Genomic DNA, 18804 nt, shown 5'->3' with positions numbered 1-18804 from the left:
GCTCTTCGCTGCCGTCTGCCCCCGGCGCCGCCGAGTGCGCGGACGGCAGGTGCTGCGCTAGACTTAGCCCGCTCTCGCTGCCTCTCCTGTGTGTCTCGTTTCTGCTGCCTTCGCCCTTTCTTCCCTCCCTCCTCCCGTGCCCTAACGCCCCCAGCCCCCCGTTTGAGGTTAATCATTTAATCGCCTTAAGGAGAGTGCTATAACTACAACGCGATCTCGGTTGTTATTTTATTTAGTCTAGAATGAGAAATACGGTCTGTAAACTGCTTGGTATTGTCGGCAGCCTTTTCAGTATAGAAAACGGATTTAGTAACATGAATTACTTTTTACAGTTTGCAATTCAGCGAGATTGGAGCAAAACCAAAATATTTGTAGCGGCAAGCAGTTTTTGAGTTATCTGTAATGTCTTTATGGCTTTAAGTGGTAAAAAGTCATATTATTCTACTTTATTATTGTCACATCTTGGGATTTTAAGCTGTTGTGAAGCAGCACTGCTGCTTCCACGTCCCTTCTCTGTGTAACACCAATATCTGGCTCTGTAAATTCTTGTCTGCCCTTGGTGGAGTTATGTTTTAACTACTAACTCATTAGTAGCAAGTAAACAAGTCAGCAGACTTTGTCCAGATCAGGCCTCTTCCTCCCTCTCCCACATATGCAAGCACCCTGTCCAGTATTCTGTGCTTTCCCATGTGTTTGGTGAACTTACCCTGTCTTTTTTTTTCTTCTTAATAAGCTATACTAAAAATCTTTCTATTGTATTTAGTTTGAAGTTGGTTCATAACCATAAATTTGTTCTAATTTTTATTAAACACTGTGGTCATGCTTGCTTACAGATCAGAAATACTTCCTAGCATTTTTAAGGGACTTTTTTTGGTCTCCAGCTCGCATGTACAACCGTGGCATTGGGCCAACAAATAATGTTGTTTTCCTTATAAGTACATGAATTATTTTAATTATTCACTGTGCTTAAAAAAATGTGACTTGCGTATGCTTTTTTTAGTTAAAAAAGAAACTTAAAAACAGAAGTGATCCTGAAATTATCTTTTTTCTCCTTTGGCTTAAAGAAGCTTCTTTTTATTATGTTTCAGAGCTGTTTTAAAGGATGAAGCATTCAAAAAAGTTTTGTGAAGATTTTTCATCTTTAGTCGTTCATCTCAATTTTTTTTTGTGCTGTGTAATTTTCATTTGAAGTATGCTTTTGGTGTCTTTTTGTATTGGAATGCTTGAATGGAGAGAGAATCCATCTTCCAGAAAGTTGGGTGGCTTATGAAAAAGAGATATTAAAGGGAATGGAAGAGGCACGACAGCAGTGTTTGTCTTTATATTAGCTCTGAGAACATACAAAATAGTTAAGCATGATTTTTCTGTTTATATTTTAAATTTTGAGTTTCTTATAAGAGAAGGCTTTAAGTCTTGCTTGTCAACTGGATTCAGAGATTTGTTTCCAAGAAAGTGGAGCAAACATATTACAGTTGACTCATAGAGCTTGACAAAAGGAAAAAAAAAAAGAAAAAAAAAAAAAAGAATTGCTGGTCAGATATTTGGAAGTTGTCTTCACGTCAGCCTGAAAATATGTTGTATGTTTTAGAGGAGAGCAAATGCAATACGCTGTGAAGATAATTGTTTTTTTGTCTTTTTTTTCTCTTTTCAGGTGAAAGCTGCAGGAGCCTGGGCTTGCTGAAGAGAGGGGTTAATCGCATTCAACTTTATCTGACTTGAACAATTAAAGGATATTTTTGGTACTTTTAAATTTAAGCAGAGGCGGCTTTTTTTTTCTTGTTGGTTGTTTTTTGGTTTTGTTTGTTTTTTTTGGTTTGTTTTTTTTTTTTTGGTTAAGCCATGGCAGATGTGGACCCAGACACATTGCTGGAGTGGCTGCAGATGGGTCAGGGAGATGAAAGGGATATGCAGCTAATAGCACTGGAACAGCTATGCATGCTACTTCTGATGTCAGACAACGTAGATCGCTGTTTTGAAACGTAAGTAGTTCTGCCTTTCATTTGTGGTATGCTGTTTTCCTCTTTTGATAGCCGTATATAACCTTAAGCATTCATGGCATTCAACATTATTGAAATTTAACATTTCAAACTTGAAAAACTTTCAGTTCTGAAAATGGTCTTAGAGTCCAAACCTGAGTATCTGTTATGAAATGAAGTGTCTGCTAATGTGTAAAGTACTGTTTTCTAATTACGAATGTAGTGCCATGTGAATGATTCACAGTGCCTGTTCTGACTAATGGTTTTGATTGTTTAATTTAAATAAATGTATTCAGAGTTGCAGGGTGGAAGAATTTATTTTACCTAGTGCTGCTAGAGGAAAAAAACTTTTTAATTGAGTTAAAACAATCATGATCACTTTTTGTTGTGTGTGTGTGTGTGTGTGTATCTATCTATCTATCTATCTATATATGTACTGTGCACTTGCAACGCTTTTCTTAAGAGCTTTTTTGAGCTCTGCAGACCAAAAAGAATCACAGATATTATCTACTTTTTACAGAAATACTTTGCCTTTCTTTGAAGAAGGTTGATCTTTGCACTGCTCTGTTTCTTGTCTCATCTGTACACCAAGAATCCAGTCCTTGTTCTCACTCCTTTCTTCTATTTGTCTCAAAGTGCTGATGTAACCACTTCTGTTGCTGTGTTTTTGTTACACTACTTCCTGTGAGTAGTGTGAAAAGAGGAGGCAGTAAAAAGAATTGGAGTTTTAGTATTTATTAGCAGTATTGTTACTTTTTTGTTTGGATTGGTTTTTTGTTTGTTTGTTTTAGAAATCTTTCCATCATCTTCCTGAATCTACTCCATAATCTGAAATGTCTTTCGTGATCTGTTTTGTTGGTTAGTTTTTTTTCTTCCCTCGTTCATGTATTGATCTTCTTGCTTCTCTCCTCCTTTCCACCTTTTCGTTCTCAGTCTCACTTTCCTTTTTCCTTTTTTTTTTTTTTTTTTGTCTTCTCATGGTATGACAGGCATCTTTCACATTTACCTTGCTTTGTAGGTGTGTAGGTTTAGGAGCATTTAGGTGTGTAAGTATTCTAGCCCTATCGAAGAGAACAGCTTTCAGACTGTTAGGAAAGGACATTTGCCCTTCATGACTGCTTTTATTTCAAGAAGTGGAAAATTCATGCATCGTACGTAAAACAAGGATTTCTGATACTTGTGGAATGCTGATCAAAGTCTTGTATGCTGCTTTAGAACTTGAAATTGGCTGAGCTTGGCCTTGAAGGCCTCATGGGTGAAATTTTGGAATTGAAAGAGACAGTAGAGTGATGCATTGGACTTTGTACCTGTCCCTGTGGATAATGCTATGCTTTCAGCATTAGCTGAAATAGTGAAATAGTGACTTATTTATTTACCTCTATAAAAAAGAGAATTTGATAATTCAGAATGATTTTTTTCAGTCAAATTCAAGCAAACTTTCTACTTGAACTATTTAATCTTGAACACAAATACAATTATGGGAATAAACATTTGAATAGATATCTTCTGTATATTTGAAAATCAGCAACAAAATGCCAGCTTTTAAAATATAAAGTAGTGGTGGGTTTTGTATCTTTTTTTGGAGCCGACTTTCCTTTCAAAATAAATGAATTCAGTAGTCCTAAATGTTTTTTTGTTTTGTTGTTTTTTGGTTTTTTTTGTTTTATAGCACATGGAATGAATGCTTTAATATCGCAGAGCTATGGTTTTAAAGTTAATTCTAAACTGTGACAGAAACAACATTGAAAATATCTTTTAGCATTTTTTTTGTTTTGAGTTTCATTATAATTCTGCTGGTCTTCTAATTAGTTGATTTTATTTTTTTATTGTTGTAAACTTCCCTCAAACAGAAAACTGAAGAGAATAAAATGTGAGTTGGAAAGGTGTTATAAGGGTGTGACTGCCAGTTTGTGTGATTTTTTACAGCCAAGTTTCAACTGCTACTTCTAATTGGAACTGTTAGTGCACTGACTGTGGTGATTCTGTGGTGTTCGGTGTGCTAGTAGTAGTTCATCACCTTTCCAAGGAAGAGCTACTGCTCCCGTTTATCATCACTTGCTGCTGCTCATTACGTGCACTAAGGAAGCTGGATGGTTTTCTGCTCTTACAGTGCATAAAAGCAGAGTAGAGAGGTGGCTGATAACTGGTAAAGGTGGAACGGTGTGACTGCAAATATGGGAGAAGTAGAGAGAAGTATACACTCTTCAGTGGAGAGCTTTTCATTAGGTTGTATCACAGCCTACATTTCAAGGTTACTTTCTTTATTTTGAGGCTTCTTGTAAGAAATGGAAAAGTATTTTTTAAATCTTTTCCAAATGAGTTCAAGAAGCCAACATTGTCACATCCTGAAAGAGAGTAATGAAAATAACATCAAGGATTATTTTAAAGTTGCTATTCAGTAATGCTTTTAAAGAAGCAAGAGTAAAAGGGACTATCTGACAGCGCTATTACCAAACACATTTATCAGTAACTAGTTTTCAAAATGGTTTCAGCTTATGCATGATTTAGAATGTAGACACATTTTTCTGGTAATAAAAAAACCAATCTGTAGACATCAGTGTTTTCTGTTCTGTTAAACCAGGAGAGCATTCCCAAACTTTGGTATGCTGTGTGGACGTTATTTCAAGATCTTTAAACTGTTTATTGCTGTTCATGGCATTGACTAACAGACTTTTAAGGAAATGTTTCATCTGTTGAATTCAACAATCAAAAGGTGAAATTTAGAAATTATTAATTTATTGGAGAATAAAGTAAAAGTTATTTCAGGCATCAGTGAAAGTGACTTCAATTATTTAGTACCAGTCATCTTTGACACAGGGAATTACTTGCTTTTACAACATAAGAAAAAGTTCATACTTCTAATGGAGTAGATCTGGTGATTAAAAGCTGCATATGGTGAGGACTGACAGAGTGAAACAGGCACATGAAAAATATTGACATGAACGCTGTGCCTTTTCCTTGAAAGCATAGCACTGTTTCCAGACAAATTTTTGCAGTCTTTTATGTGCCGTTATATACAGTCTCACTTAGCAGGAATGATCGTAAACTGAAATAACTAAAACAAATTTTAAAGAAAAAAAATGATGGATTCAGAACATTGTACTGCAATATTGAAGAGAAGTAATAGAGCTACTTTGCAAACGCTCTCAATGAAATGATGTATTCTAAAATTAATAATTTGTGTGCAAAAATGGGGGATATTGAAGATAATCTTTCAGACCAGATCACAAAAATGAAAGTAATCATAACTGCGTGATGCTGTATTTTGTGCAGTACTGTGGCAGTATCACAGCACGTGGGGTGTGCATCCAGTGTCAGATAATAGTACCAAGTAATTGGTGTTTCTTTAGTATTCCCTGGATTTATAAATTACATCTAATTAAATTGCTTTTAGCATTACTTGTGTGTTAGCATTAAAATCAATTGGTGGCATATTCATCTGCTGGTGATAATGAGTCACAGCCCCTATTAGTCATTTTGCATGAGGTATGGCTAACATTTCCACTGCAGCAGCAGCCAATAGTGTGAGCTGTGGAAACCTGGTGAGTGACTAGAAGTGGTTTTGCAAAGTCATTGAATGTGGAAACAGCAAAACTCATTGTGATTAAGTGTTAGTCCCAAATGGTAGTTAAACGGTGTTCTATTGCGTCAACAGGAGCTCCAAATATATGTTTTCTATAAATATTATTGAAACGGTATTGTTTGACTTGTTAAAGGTGATTTTAATGACCTGTGGAGACTATTAGTTACAATCCCCCATTATTACTATAGGCCTTCTCCAAATAACATGTGGCAACTTTTCTTCTTCCCTTTTTGTTTCACTTTATTTTGGTGAAATACAATGGAAATTCCTCAGATATAGGTTTTGTGATGCTGCTTTCTGTGTCTGTAAGAGTAAGTACCTAGTGAGAAAGATGTTATTCAATTATTTTCTTAAATTCTAAATAAAAAAAAAACTTATAAGACAAGGCAGTAGTGTAACAATCAGTAAAGCCTGTGTGAAAGCTTTCCTATTCTGTGAAAAGATAAGTGGGCCAATTAATGCATATGTGTGGCTGTGCAGAGGAGCGCTGAGCTTGGAAGGAGAGGACGTCTTCCATTTTGGCTCTATCCTGAATCACCTCTATCCTGAATCACCTTCAACAAAAAAAGTCAGGAGTTATTAACTTATTTAACAAATATAAACAAAAATTACAGAAGGGATTGGAGTTCAGAGTTCTAACACGTAAAACAAATCCTTTCAGGTTTTGGGGTGTTGTTTTTTTTTTTTTTTTTTTTTTAAGATGAATATGTTAGTTTTAATTTACAATACATGGTACCTTGTTCTTTCATGAAGTATGTACTCACTAGAGATAAGGTGCGTTTCCGCCACAGATTTGTTAATGTGTAGTAACAAGTGTAAGATAAACTTCTTATGGAAAAAGTCTCATTTGATATGACCTAGTGAGACTGTGGAAAAGTTCAGCTCTACATCAGCCTGATGGCTTACGAGTACAGACTCCTTTGTTTGTCTTGAATTTGCTTTAGGCTGCTTAACTTGTAACAACAAAAAAATTTGCTTGGTGTTGCATAGCGGAGAGAAAATAACAAAATGGGAGAGCGGTTCAGTACTGCGTGTGCTATTTTTGTTTAGTCAACAATTGTATAACCCCAGTAAGTCAAAATTAGATACAGACAGAAAAGCAATTTTTCTTGTAGAGAAAGGGATAGGAATTTGAAGTGCTATTTTTTTAGACCTATTTTTGAAGTTTTGTTTTGGCTTTAGAAGCGTCTTTGTAATTTAGACAATGGTGAAGTGCCCTTTCACAGACCTAACAGTCATGATAAAACCGACAGGCTGAGAGGGCAGCTCTACCCATATGAAGTTTGAAAAGTCATTCATGATGTATGTCCCTTACAGGTTTGCCAGATGTTTTTGGTGGTTGTTTATTTGTTTAAAGTTATGTCACTCCTATATGTGGTTTGTGGGTTCTTTTTTTTTTTGTTTTGTTTTTTGAGTGCAACCGTAAGTAAATGGGGATAAGTATTGCTGTCAACTACAGGCTACCATTTTTTGTTGTTTTAAACCAAGCAAAGCAAAAGGTCTTAGTGAATTACTGGTTTGGGCTGATGCAACTATCTCGCTCAATAAGTGGAATATTTTAAGATTTACAGTGGCAACAATCATGTGATTCCTGTTAATTTGTTGCCTTCTAACAAAGGCAGAGGATGTGGCGGCAGTGAAATGCCAGTGCTGCAATTCCTCGCTCTGTGGATAGACTTCAGTGTAGTGAGATCTTCAGCACTCACAGATTTCCTTTCTGGGATGGTAAGTACAGAGATAGTAGGGGTATGTGCTGTATTTTTCAGGGAGCTGTCATGTTACAGCACAATGTTTAGAGTTATTTCTGACTTTTAAGCTATCTGTTTTTTGTTGGTGCTTGGTTTGAATTTTTCTTGTTTATTTTTGCAGTGGTAAAGAGTTTTAAAACATTTATCTTTTGGTTGCTCTTTGTAAAATGGGAATTATGGTCTTGTTGTCATGGGTGTTATGGAGATTAACTAGCCTTGTCTCATCATTTTGAGAACCTTCATGGTAACACGTGCCAGACAGGAATTCTAGGTCAGCTAAATGCAACATCCTTTGTAATGTTGTACATCCCTTTATTTCTCTTGGATACTCCTGAATTGAGCATCCTGTTTGACAGAATCACTTTATGGAGTTAATGCTCCCAAAAGGGCTGGCTGTTGTCTGCCTGGGCGCTCGATGCCCCTTTTCCTCATGGACTGCAAGTCAGTAGCGTTGTCACTGTGAACATACTTGCATATGCAAGGATATAGTCAGCTACTGATCTTATTTCTTCTCTCCAGCTCTTCAGTCTAGAAATATTTTCCAACCCTGGCTTCATCCGTGCTGGTTACAGTAGTACACTTTTCTTACTGCTACCAGAATTTAGTCAGGTGTTTATAAAACACTGTACATGAAGCACCATCTTAGTTATTTCTCTTCAGAGTTGCTTTCCAGGACGTGATTCCTAACTTTTTAGTTATGACTTGATATATTAGCTAGACTAAGATCAGAAAATAAGTAATTTATGTGTTTTTTAAAGTATGTTTTGTTTAAATGATCCTGTGCCTCTGGGTAGTCCAGACAGTGTGTGCAGACTATGTGCTGTTAGGACTGAGCACAAGTGCTGGCAGGCAGCTGAGCTTGGTTTTCTGCCACAAGTCACATGTCTGGGACCAGAAGTCTGAAGCCAAAGGCTTTGTCAGGTGGTGAGGACTGTGTGTCAACTGAATACAGCAGTCACTCGAATTGGCTAACGCTCCGTAATGCTGGAAGCAGCAAGGTTAACCACTGGATTGGAGGAGTGAAGTGGCTTGGTTTCTTGTTTAAACTCAGCAGTAACCTTTAAACTACCAGTGTTGTTGCTGTTCTAGGCAAAGCTTTTGGATGTGCTTAAAATATGAAAAGTAGTTACAGAAATTAATTTACAGTGACTGTTTTTTACTTCCTGTGTATCTTTGTAGTCTGGCAAGCTGCAGAAGAGCTGAGTCACTTCATTTGTGTTTAAGGGCTTAGCAGGAGCTTCCTGCTGTGGTTGTATGAGAATTGTGCATTCTTATGGATGCTCCTGTTTGTGAAGGACAGGGGAGAGACTGAGGCATAGGCGTTGGCGTATGGAGTTGTGCTGATACAGTGCTGTGCGTTTTCCTACCCTTTCTTGACATCTTGTCAGTATGATTGCATTGTTTTGATAATGTTTAGTTCTGAATTTTAAAGCTACATATTAACTTATGTTAGGCATTATTTTCTCATTTGAAAGAATGAAAACTGTTACAAAAGTGTTTTTTTTCTATATTAAAGGAAACACTGCTTTTTGTTTGTTCCATTGCAGACAGACATTCTGAACAGAGTTACCTTTTTCAACTTTGAAGATGCAGCAGCAATTTATTTATTTGCTGTGGTAATTTCTTTTTTTCTGCTCTGTCAATTCTTTTACTACACGCGCACACACACACTCTTTAAATACAACATTAGGAAATACTGCTTTTCTGAAAGAGTGGTCATATGCTGAAATGGGCTGCCCAGGAAGGTGGTGGAGTCACCACTCTGAGGCATTCAAGGAATGTTTAGATGTTGTGTTGAGGGATGTGGTTTAGTGAGAGCTGTTGGTGATTGGTGGACGATTGGACTGGATGATCTTGTAGGTCTTTTCCAACCTTGGTGATTCTATGGTTCTGTACAGCCTTTATAAAAGCAACATGGTGAAATCAGTTTTGATACTGGGATACTTTAAGATTAGAAATGATGTGTTTGCTTATTTTTCTCCCACTAGGAGTTGAGGCCTGTGATAATGAAAAGTTTGTGTTCTTTTCTCTTAGATCTGCAAAGCATCATCAGTTGGAACCTATAGTTACAGTTGTGTTGATTGCTGTCCTGTCCTATCTGTCCATTTAATGCAATAATTATGCTCTCAACTTCTCTGCTGCTGAGTATTCAGCAGTCTTATTATTCTTCCAGTGCTTTCTAGAGGTGAATCCAACAAGTGCTGCTGTGATACGGATACTCCTGAATGCCTTGCTTTGCTACCTATCAGAGGACACTTCTGAGCGTGGTCTTAGATGGAACAGCACTAGGTTCTGCGTAATTGATGGGCCTAATCTTCAATAGCAGATATTTAACAGGTCTCTTTCTTCTATACTAGCCTGCCTAAGGAAGCCAGGATCCTTAAGGAAGAAAGGATTTATCTTAGACTTAAAGCTTAACATACATGGCTTGTCTGACTTCCTGTTTGGTTTCTGCTGGGGTTAAGTGTATTCTCTTACCCAATTCTGCATTAAACAAACAAACAAAAAACCCTATAATGCTGATCAATAGAAAATTATCCTCTAAGGACCTGCTTGATAGAATTACTTCCAGATGGGAAGTGCTGCCTTTGCTTACAGTTCAGTAACAATGTGTCTGTCTGAACTCAAGATCTGATTGAGGCAAAGCTCAGAAACTGCTCATGGAACCTGTTAGGATGTTTTGATGCGTAGAGACCATCTGCTAGGTCTTGGGTGCCAATAACCAGAAACCAGTAACAGAGCTGCAGAATGGAAGGGCACTTTTCATTTGTATGGATGTGACAGGGTTGCATCCCTTTTATTTCCCTACTTGCTGCTGCTCTCTTTCCCCCTTCCAGTCCTTTCTCTTGGACCACTCATACATGCATATTCTCACCCCTTAGGCATGTAGGGCAGATTCTCGTAGTTGCAACCATTAGAAACCGATGTAATAGCTTAATGCAGATTTGGGGATTAGAGGGAGATCACTATAAAGCTCACCGAAGTACTTAAATTTGTAACACTTATCCACACCATACCTACAGTGAAATGACTGAAGTTGTTCAAAATGTGACAGCCGTGTAATGTTACGCTGTAATTATTTTATCCACATGTTTGAGATTACTGTAGCTCAAACAACCGAGGATGTGTTCCCTGTTGTGCTGTTTTGGACTAACAACACTTAGGTTCTGTGTCAATGGCAGATGGTACTTCCCTGGATAGCAGAAACTTCAGGAGTTAGTAAAGCGTGAGTGGACTTCATTACAGAACCAAGTTCAAAGCAGGCTGAGTTCTTTTGCAGCCTTCAGTAAGGCTAGTAGTACTTGGCACATATGTTGTATATCCTCTGCTTGTTCTGAATACTATTGCTCTGAGTAAAGCAAAACAGGACATCTTCCTTACCCTGTTTTTGCATGCATGTGCAGAGTGGCAATTTAGCTAGCAACTGTGGGCCTAATGAGAGCAGTGCAGTTCATTCTTTTGATTTCTCTTGGAGAAGCTGGATTAAAAGAAAACCTTCTGTAGAGGCTTACTCTTAAAAGCAGAAGATGCTGGTGATGGCACTACATGTGTAGTAATGTGCTTTAAAAATATGTGAGGAACTAAAATATGGAAATCCAATGCAAAGATATGGTACATTAAACAAATCATAGTTCTCAAAACTGCTGTGATACTGAGATAAGATTGAGTAATGTGGGGTGATGAGTTTGCATTCTCATCTGTATCTGTCCTGTTGTTCAACTAGATGTTAGCTTTTCAAGGATGGATGGAATCTGTTCACTCTGTTCTTTGCTTAGTGCAGTGAAATACTGATCTGCTATGAGAGCCCTTGTGCTATAACATGACAAATATTTATAACTTGCATGTCACAGGCAATAGATTAGGAGGAGGTGCTAAGCAGACTGTTAGGAACTTTTCTGGATAGGTGCAGATAGTGTAGTAAGGAGAAAGTCTCTGAGCTAGCCATGAGGGAGACTCAGATTTAATCTAACATGTCTACTGTCACAAGACTGTAATAAGTTCAGGAGGAAGAAGGCAACATCTAAAACTTACAGAGGACGTGTACATGTGTTTACATTCCTGCTGGCGTGCTTATGTGATGTCAGTGAAAGTCAGTCAGTGATATTTGTCCTCAAGAAGCTCACCCTAGTTTGCTTGGTTAAGGTTAGAATAGAAATATATTATTTATTGCAATCCGCACCATCAAACTATTGTTTAAATCAAAGGAAATAATTTATATTTTGATATGCTTTTTGTCTTATCTTGGGGTATTATGACCCAAAGAGTGAAAGACTACTACAAGTGGTTTGGACAAATCTTCTTGAAGGCATATTTCAGAAATACATCTAAATATAAGTTGTTAATTTTGTTTTCATAGAATTATAAGAAGTCAGTAGCTGACTTCAGAAGCTGTTACATGTGAATAGTGAAGAACCTTGTACTCTTCTCTTTTTCTTCCACCTGTAGCATTAGTTACAGGTGTTAACAAGTGTTAAAGGCCTGTGCTGCAAGAAATGAAATGTAGCGATGGGTTAGTCTGGAACAATGTTAAAGAGCAGTGAATGGATATCCTAGAGATACTATCTAGGAAAATTGGATCTCAGATGTTGTGGATTGCACTGGTCAAATCTTTGTGTGTTTTATCTGGGAACGGAGATGATGACCTCAGTTTATTTTGAAAATTGTTGTCAGTGTTGCTGTCATCTTTTGGACTTGAAAAACTTGATATGCTGCCAGCTAAGACCTCATTTAAAAAATACAGAGTAGTTGCATATTACAGATTCTTAAGGCACTGTTAAGAAAACAATAATAAAACGACTAATGGTAGTCTTAATGGCCAAAGTGTTAGTCCCAGGGCCAGTGAAGCATTATTCTGTCTGTTTGACCCATCTCAGAAATACTTCAGACTTCTGCACGTGTTTTATTCTCTGGTGTAACTTTAGGGATAATGATTTCATTTGCCCTACTGTACTGTGTAGAACTTGAACCAAATTGTTCGAGAGAAACATGAGGAGAGAGAAGATGACACAACTCTATGTTTCCTGTGCTAAGGAAGTGAGAAGAAATGTGCATTTGTTGTCCTGGAGTCCTAAAATATCTTGTTTGATTTTTGCTATGTTCCCAGTAACAACATCTGAGTAAAATGAAATTTGTACTTTTGCTAGTTTTAAATTCATATGAGCTGTAATAAAGCTTTTTTTTTTCCTTTATATACATCTTATATGACTGATACTTCATAAACCATCCTGATTTTCAGTTTTGTTTTTTTTTTTCGGAACAGATTTTTCATTGCACATAAAGTAGATGATTTGATAGATTTGTTTACATTTGGTTCAGAGCATTGCATTGGAATGGAACTGTTAAAAGAAACACCAAGTACACAGAGTTCGGAGACTGAAGTAGCTTGCAGGAATTTTCTGTGAAAGCTCTTGTTAAAATTAGATTGGTTGCTATTTTCAGAAGGGATAATTTTTTTGGAACATGAAGTTCATAGCGTTACTGCTGCTCTTACAGGAATTTAATGTGCTTTACTGTAGTCTTCAAATTTTATCTTAAGTCACTAAGCTTTTTATCTTTCCAGAACTAAGTAATTTCCACAGGTTAAATATATGACAAAGCTTCTGTTTCTTTCTGATTCCCAATGACGCAACATAGTACCCTTATTGGAAGACTGGGAAGCATTCCTTTAGATCAGAAGACAGATGCTCTAGCACTGAGAGTGTTGTTGTTTGCCTCCTAACTGAAAAAGTATGACTCCTGACTACCTAGCTACCTAGCTAGATGTTTTAGCAAAAAGTAATTAAAAATAAACAAACCAAGAAATGAAGTTTTTGTCAGTAATCTGTGTTCTTACAAGAAAAACATTGCTGCCGTTTATGTGCTGACAAATAATTCAGTATAAATGATAGGCACCTGATGTTTTCCCTATGTCATCTGAGTTCTCTCAGACAACTGTTTTAAGGACAGAAGTAGAGTTCTTTCAAGCTTTTCAGTTCCCATTTTCAAAAAATCCAAGTTGACATTTGTGCAGTGTCTTTTTATAAACTGTTGAATCATAAATCTTCAAGCAATACAGGGGCAGAGTGTGATAGGACAAGCAGGAATGTTTTTAAAATAAAAGAGGAAACATTTAGCTTAGATATTGGTTGGTGAAGCACTGGAACATGTTGCCCAGGGAAGGTGTGGATGCCCCATCCCCGGAGGCATTCAAGGTTAGATGGGGCCCTGAGCAACCTAATCTATGGGTTCCAAGCCTGTCCAGTAGGACATTGGAAGTGACTGGGCTGTAAGTTCCTTTCCAACCCAAACAATTCTGTGGTACGTTATATTAATGTATCCAACACATAAACCATGTTATCCTAAGTGTTAAATGTGACATTTATGTCTATCAAAGCTTCACTTATTCACATCACTAAGGATCATCAGGCTTTGGATTTGTTGCACATTGTTATTTAATCACTTAATATAGCATGGTTGGATCTTTAAGGAAACAATCAGCATTTTGCTGTCTCAGAATTTGATGCCCTTGTGTGTGAATCACTCACTGTACATACCAGGTGAGGTATTGAGTGACTTCTGAGTTAGTGTACAGGATGATTAGTCAATGAGTGCTTCACCTGTTTTCCAGACCAAATGCATGCTATCGTTTTTGCTCTGTCTGGGTTTAGACAAGTTTTAGGACTCCTTTTCCAGACCAATATATTAAAAAGAAGTTGCAGTACTTGTTCTTTTCCTACATCTTAGAATGAGGTATCCAGTTGTTATGGCTAGTACCACAGTATGTGGCCCCTTCAATTAATTCCCCATCGTAACCTTTGAAGTATTTTATTTCTGTAGTTGAACAATCATTATATTAGGTCATTTATTGCTAAGTGGTTATATGATATTGGAAAAGAATTTGCCTTAAGTATAGCTCAAGTGAGGGTTAGGGGAGAAAAGGGAGAAGGTGAGAAAGGATAAGAAGGGAAGTGGGTATGTTAAGAACGTGAAGAAAGGCCAGACAAAGCATTAAATTATATAGTGTACCTGAGATCTGTAGTTCTTATTATTGAATGTAATATTTCATGGTTAATTGGTTATCTCATTATGAATCCTGAAGCTCTGTTGAGAAAAAATAAATTGATTGGTGAAGCAAGATTAAATTCAAAAACAACTTTCTAAGATGATATATTTTTCCTAATGCATGCAGAATTTCAACCATCTTTTTATTCTTCTGGGTTTCCTCCTCTATTGTGGCATCTTTTTAGGTTGCTGATTTGAATTTTGGGGTGTCTGTGAGATATCTGCATTTTATCTGAATGTCTTGGACCAGCTGTAAACTAATCTAGAATCTCACAACAGCATGAAAAGCATCAGTCATTTAATGTGGAGATGTATGAAATCTCTTAATGTAGAAGATCTAGCACAGTGTACTAATTAATCTTTTTTTTTCCCCTTCAGATGTCCTCCTCGAACTTTTTTACCAGCACTGTGCAAAATTTTTCTTGATGAAAGTGCACCAGACAATGTATTAGAAGTAACAGCTCGTGCCATCACCTATTATCTGGATGTATCAGCAGAATGCACCCGTAGGATTGTTGGAGTTGATGGAGCTATCAAGGCACTTTGTAATCGTTTAGTAGTTGTTGAGCTTAACAACAGAACCAGCAGAGATTTGGCTGAGCAGTGCGTGAAGGTATGTTTTCTGTAGAACCTTGTTTAAGAGTGATCTGGAGAACATGCTATTCCAGAACAATTTGCTTGTATTCAAATCTTGTATATCATCAAAAAGAAAAAAAAATGAAGCAAAGACATGCGTAGTATGTTAAAGTTTACATGCTGGCTGTGCTGCTTAGCTTTATTGTCAGTCTGAAAAAGGAATATATCTATCTACACAAAAAAAACCCCAGAAATTCTAGAATAAAATATTCCTGCTTGTCTAAGTTGATTAGCATGCTGAGGGATAATTTTATAATTCACCTATTGTTAAAAAAAATTAAATTGTTTGTTGTCTCTTTCATAGTATGGGGCATAGTTCTGTGCAGCCTTGTGAAGTTTTCAGAAGAATTTACCAGACCCTCAAAATCATCTCCATATAGTGTAACTTGTTATGTGATAGCACATAGGCTGTAGTAATCAAGGACTAAAACTAAGACTACACATGCATTTCCTATTTATGCTATTCCAGGTTACTTGAAAGAATATCACGGATGTAACAGGATTTATGGAAGTTTCAGAGCTCTCAGTTGTGTGTTACCAGAAACTTAATAATCTCTCAGAAAAAGATGATCTTATTTAGCCTTCCTTATGAACACTTCTTAAAGAAAAAACAAAAAAACAACAACAGTAAAACTACCGTAGGGGGGATTTTCTTGTATTTGGTCCTGTATCTTAAAATAAAACTGTTAGTGTGCTGGAGGTTTTGACTCCTTATGGGTTTTGAAGAGAAAGTTTTCCTATGTTGTTTTACCTACTTCAGTTCTGTAGGTGTATATACACAGCTAACTGTATTTTTATGTACTGTAATTATATTTCATTTCATTTTAGGTGTTGGAATTAATCTGTACCCGTGAGTCAGGAGCTGTGTTTGAGGCTGGAGGGTTGAACTGTGTCCTGACATTTATTCGTGACAGCGGACATCTTGTTCATAAAGATACTTTACATTCTGCTATGGCTGTAGTATCCAGGCTGTGTGGTAAAATGGAACCTCAGGATTCTTCATTAGAGATCTGTGTGGAATCACTGTCTAGTTTATTAAAACATGAAGACCATCAGGTAATGTAACTGTTGGCTCGATAAATTGTGAATTTAACATCCATTATGTTTAATAAATGAATGGCTTTGTATTTTTATATAGTCTTCATAACGAGGTGTTTACATAGTAGTGGTTATATTTGGATATTGTGGTAGTTTTCTTTTACAGTTGTGATGACAAGAGAATATAAATACTGCTTAGTGTTTAACTGCAAGTGCTATTGTGTGAATATGATCTTATCCTGCCTCTGACAATTTATTTAGAAATGTCCTGGTGACTTTTTCTTGGAAATAGCATCTGAACTAGTTGTTCTATATCTGTGCTTCAGTCAGTATTATACTGAGTATAAATAAAAGGTGAAAGTTTAGTTTGTTTTTCTGTTGCCAGACTGAGGGAAACAACAAAAACATCCACAGTGCATGTTAAAATATAGTACTGGAAGCCACTTAAAGGTACTACTATAGACCCAACATCACTTTTCTACAACACTTTTATAAACCTGAGGTAATGTAAAATCTAGGAAATAATTCCTTTAATTTTCCCACTGGTAGCATTCTTTTGTGTATGTCACATTAATGCTTTGCAGTAGCTGTTTAGTCAAATTTTTGCTGCATCCTGGCCAAGTTTCTTGTCAGTGCCTTTCTCAGGCCCAGTTTCTACCCCTCCTTTGTCCCTATTCCTGTCTTTACTCCACCCCAACTCCCTATTTTTGTTTAGTTAGACTCCCAAATATGACATGGTAAGTCTTTTCGACTGTGTGTTACACTTATATTGTATTTTCAGATCTTTTTGAAATAACCACGTCAGATGGCTGTTGCAAATGAATAAGCTACTTTGGTTTTTAGACATTAAACTTCGTTAATCACCGATCATCTGAGGCAAGCTAACTCTGAAGTTTAGACCATAAGACTGCAGTCTTTATTTCTCAATTTAAAATGTTTCAAAAAAAAAAAAAATTTTTTTTTTTTGGAGATGTTGGAGATCTGAGCAAGAATTCCAACTTTCGTAAACTTTGTCTTTTAGTATTTAATGCTTAAAGATGAGTTTGCTTAAGCTCAGAGAAGTCCATTTGATAGTAAGTGAATTTGAGAGCTGTATGCTTTCTGTGAAGGAAGCTTTTATGACAAATGTTGATCTTTGTCCTGGATTTGCCCAGTAACATCTTATCATTTTCTTTTTTATTTCTTTTTTTTTTCTTCTTGGTCACTTTGTGACCAAGTCTGCGTAGCCAGTGAGTAATTGCACTTGATTAGTAGAGTTCAGACCAGATGAATGAGGCCCCAAAAACAGCTTATGTATGTTTGCTTTTTTAACCTACCTACTTCACTTATGATTTGTGAGAAAAAGTATAAATATCTTCCGCAGTACAATTGCTTTGTTAACTGATGTCCATAGTGCAGGACTAAATAAGCTGACCCTTGCTTGTGTATTTTTGACAGAGCAGTTCTGGTGAAATTGGTAAATTGTTTACATTATGATTTATGTAAAGATAGAAGGAATTGTTTATACACCTTGCTGTCAAAGAATGGCAGCAAAATGTCAGAGAACATATCTAATCACCATTGTAAGATAAAGAAAAAAATCTCTTATAAAAGTACTGATAAATCAGAATGTTTGGCATGCAGGGACCATGCCAGCAAGTGTTGTATTTAGTCATGAGAATATTTGTTTTTCAAGTCTTCAATTAGTGAAGATTTATGATTTTTAACTTAATATGGTCTGGCTAAGTGGCTAATAATTCCATAATCTGTGTAACAACTGTCTTTAAGGCCTCTATATGTGATAATCAATTTGAAAATGGGCTGCACTAGAAATTGATGTCACTTTTGGGACTAAGAACTGTATTAATTTAGAGTTTGATGATGAATAGATACTGGGGTTTTTTTTGTTTGTTTTGTTTTGTTTCTTTGTTTTTGTTTTTAATTAAACTTCAGAGAGCCTGATTTGTTACCTTGATGTTTAGAAAGCAAAACATGCCAGAAGCAGCTCACATTCATATGCCTATGCAAAGTCCGTGATATGATGAGTAGAGACATTTCTAGTGTGATGTGCAGTATAGATAAGAAACATTCAAGGCAACCTCCCTGCTCTGTTTTCAACACAAGCATGAAGAGAAATTGGATCCTTTTCCTGGGCAGTTGGCCAGAAGTATTTTTTTCTGTGCTGTTAAGAGGATCATCAGTAAGCCTTATTTCCACAGTGTCACTGCGGATTGCATTTTTATTTTTTAAACTTTAGTGAGGAACCTGAATTTCAGGCTTTATATATATATACATACATACATATATACACGCATACATACATACATACATATACGCATACATACATACATATACACATACATACACACATATACGCATATGTATACATACACACATATACGCATATGTATACATACACACATATATGCATATGTATACATACACACGCATATGCATATGTATACATACACACGCATATGCATATGTATACATACACACGCATATGCATATGTATACATACACACGCATATGCATATGTATACATACACACGCATATGCATATGCATACATACACACGCATATGCATATGCATACATACACACGCATATGCATATGTACACACGCATATGCATACATACATATGCATATGCATACATACACACGCATATGCATATGCATACATACACACGCATATGCATATGCATACATACACACGCATATGCATACATACACACGCATATGCATACATACACACGCATATGCATACATACACACGCATATGCATACATACACACGCATATGC

The 18804-nt window shown here is 36.5% G+C and overlaps 1 protein-coding gene across 9 annotated transcripts in view; it reads left to right on the top strand.

Annotated features, from left to right (window-relative positions):
• The first annotated feature begins 1814 nt into the window (after nt 1-1814).
• Nucleotides 1815-18804, top strand: part of HECTD1 (HECT domain E3 ubiquitin protein ligase 1) — a 55369-nt gene continuing 38379 nt past the window's right edge. For 7 of the 9 annotated variants that reach the window (XM_010711654.3, XM_010711649.3, XM_010711648.3 and 4 more), the window contains exons 1-3: nt 1816-1979; nt 14727-14961; nt 15813-16040. In XM_010711654.3, coding sequence (XP_010709956.1) covers nt 1840-1979; nt 14727-14961; nt 15813-16040 — 603 coding nt within the window. In that variant the 5' untranslated portion in view covers nt 1816-1839. Of the gene's footprint in view, nt 1980-14726; nt 14962-15812; nt 16041-18804 lie in introns of all 9 variants that reach the window. The other 2 variants (XM_010711653.3, XM_010711652.3) reach the window with 1 other exon arrangement.

Source organism: Meleagris gallopavo, chromosome 5, assembly GCF_000146605.3.
Source record: "Meleagris gallopavo isolate NT-WF06-2002-E0010 breed Aviagen turkey brand Nicholas breeding stock chromosome 5, Turkey_5.1, whole genome shotgun sequence".
NCBI lineage: Eukaryota > Metazoa > Chordata > Aves > Galliformes > Phasianidae > Meleagris > Meleagris gallopavo.
This window is presented reverse-complemented; position numbering and strand designations above follow the sequence as displayed.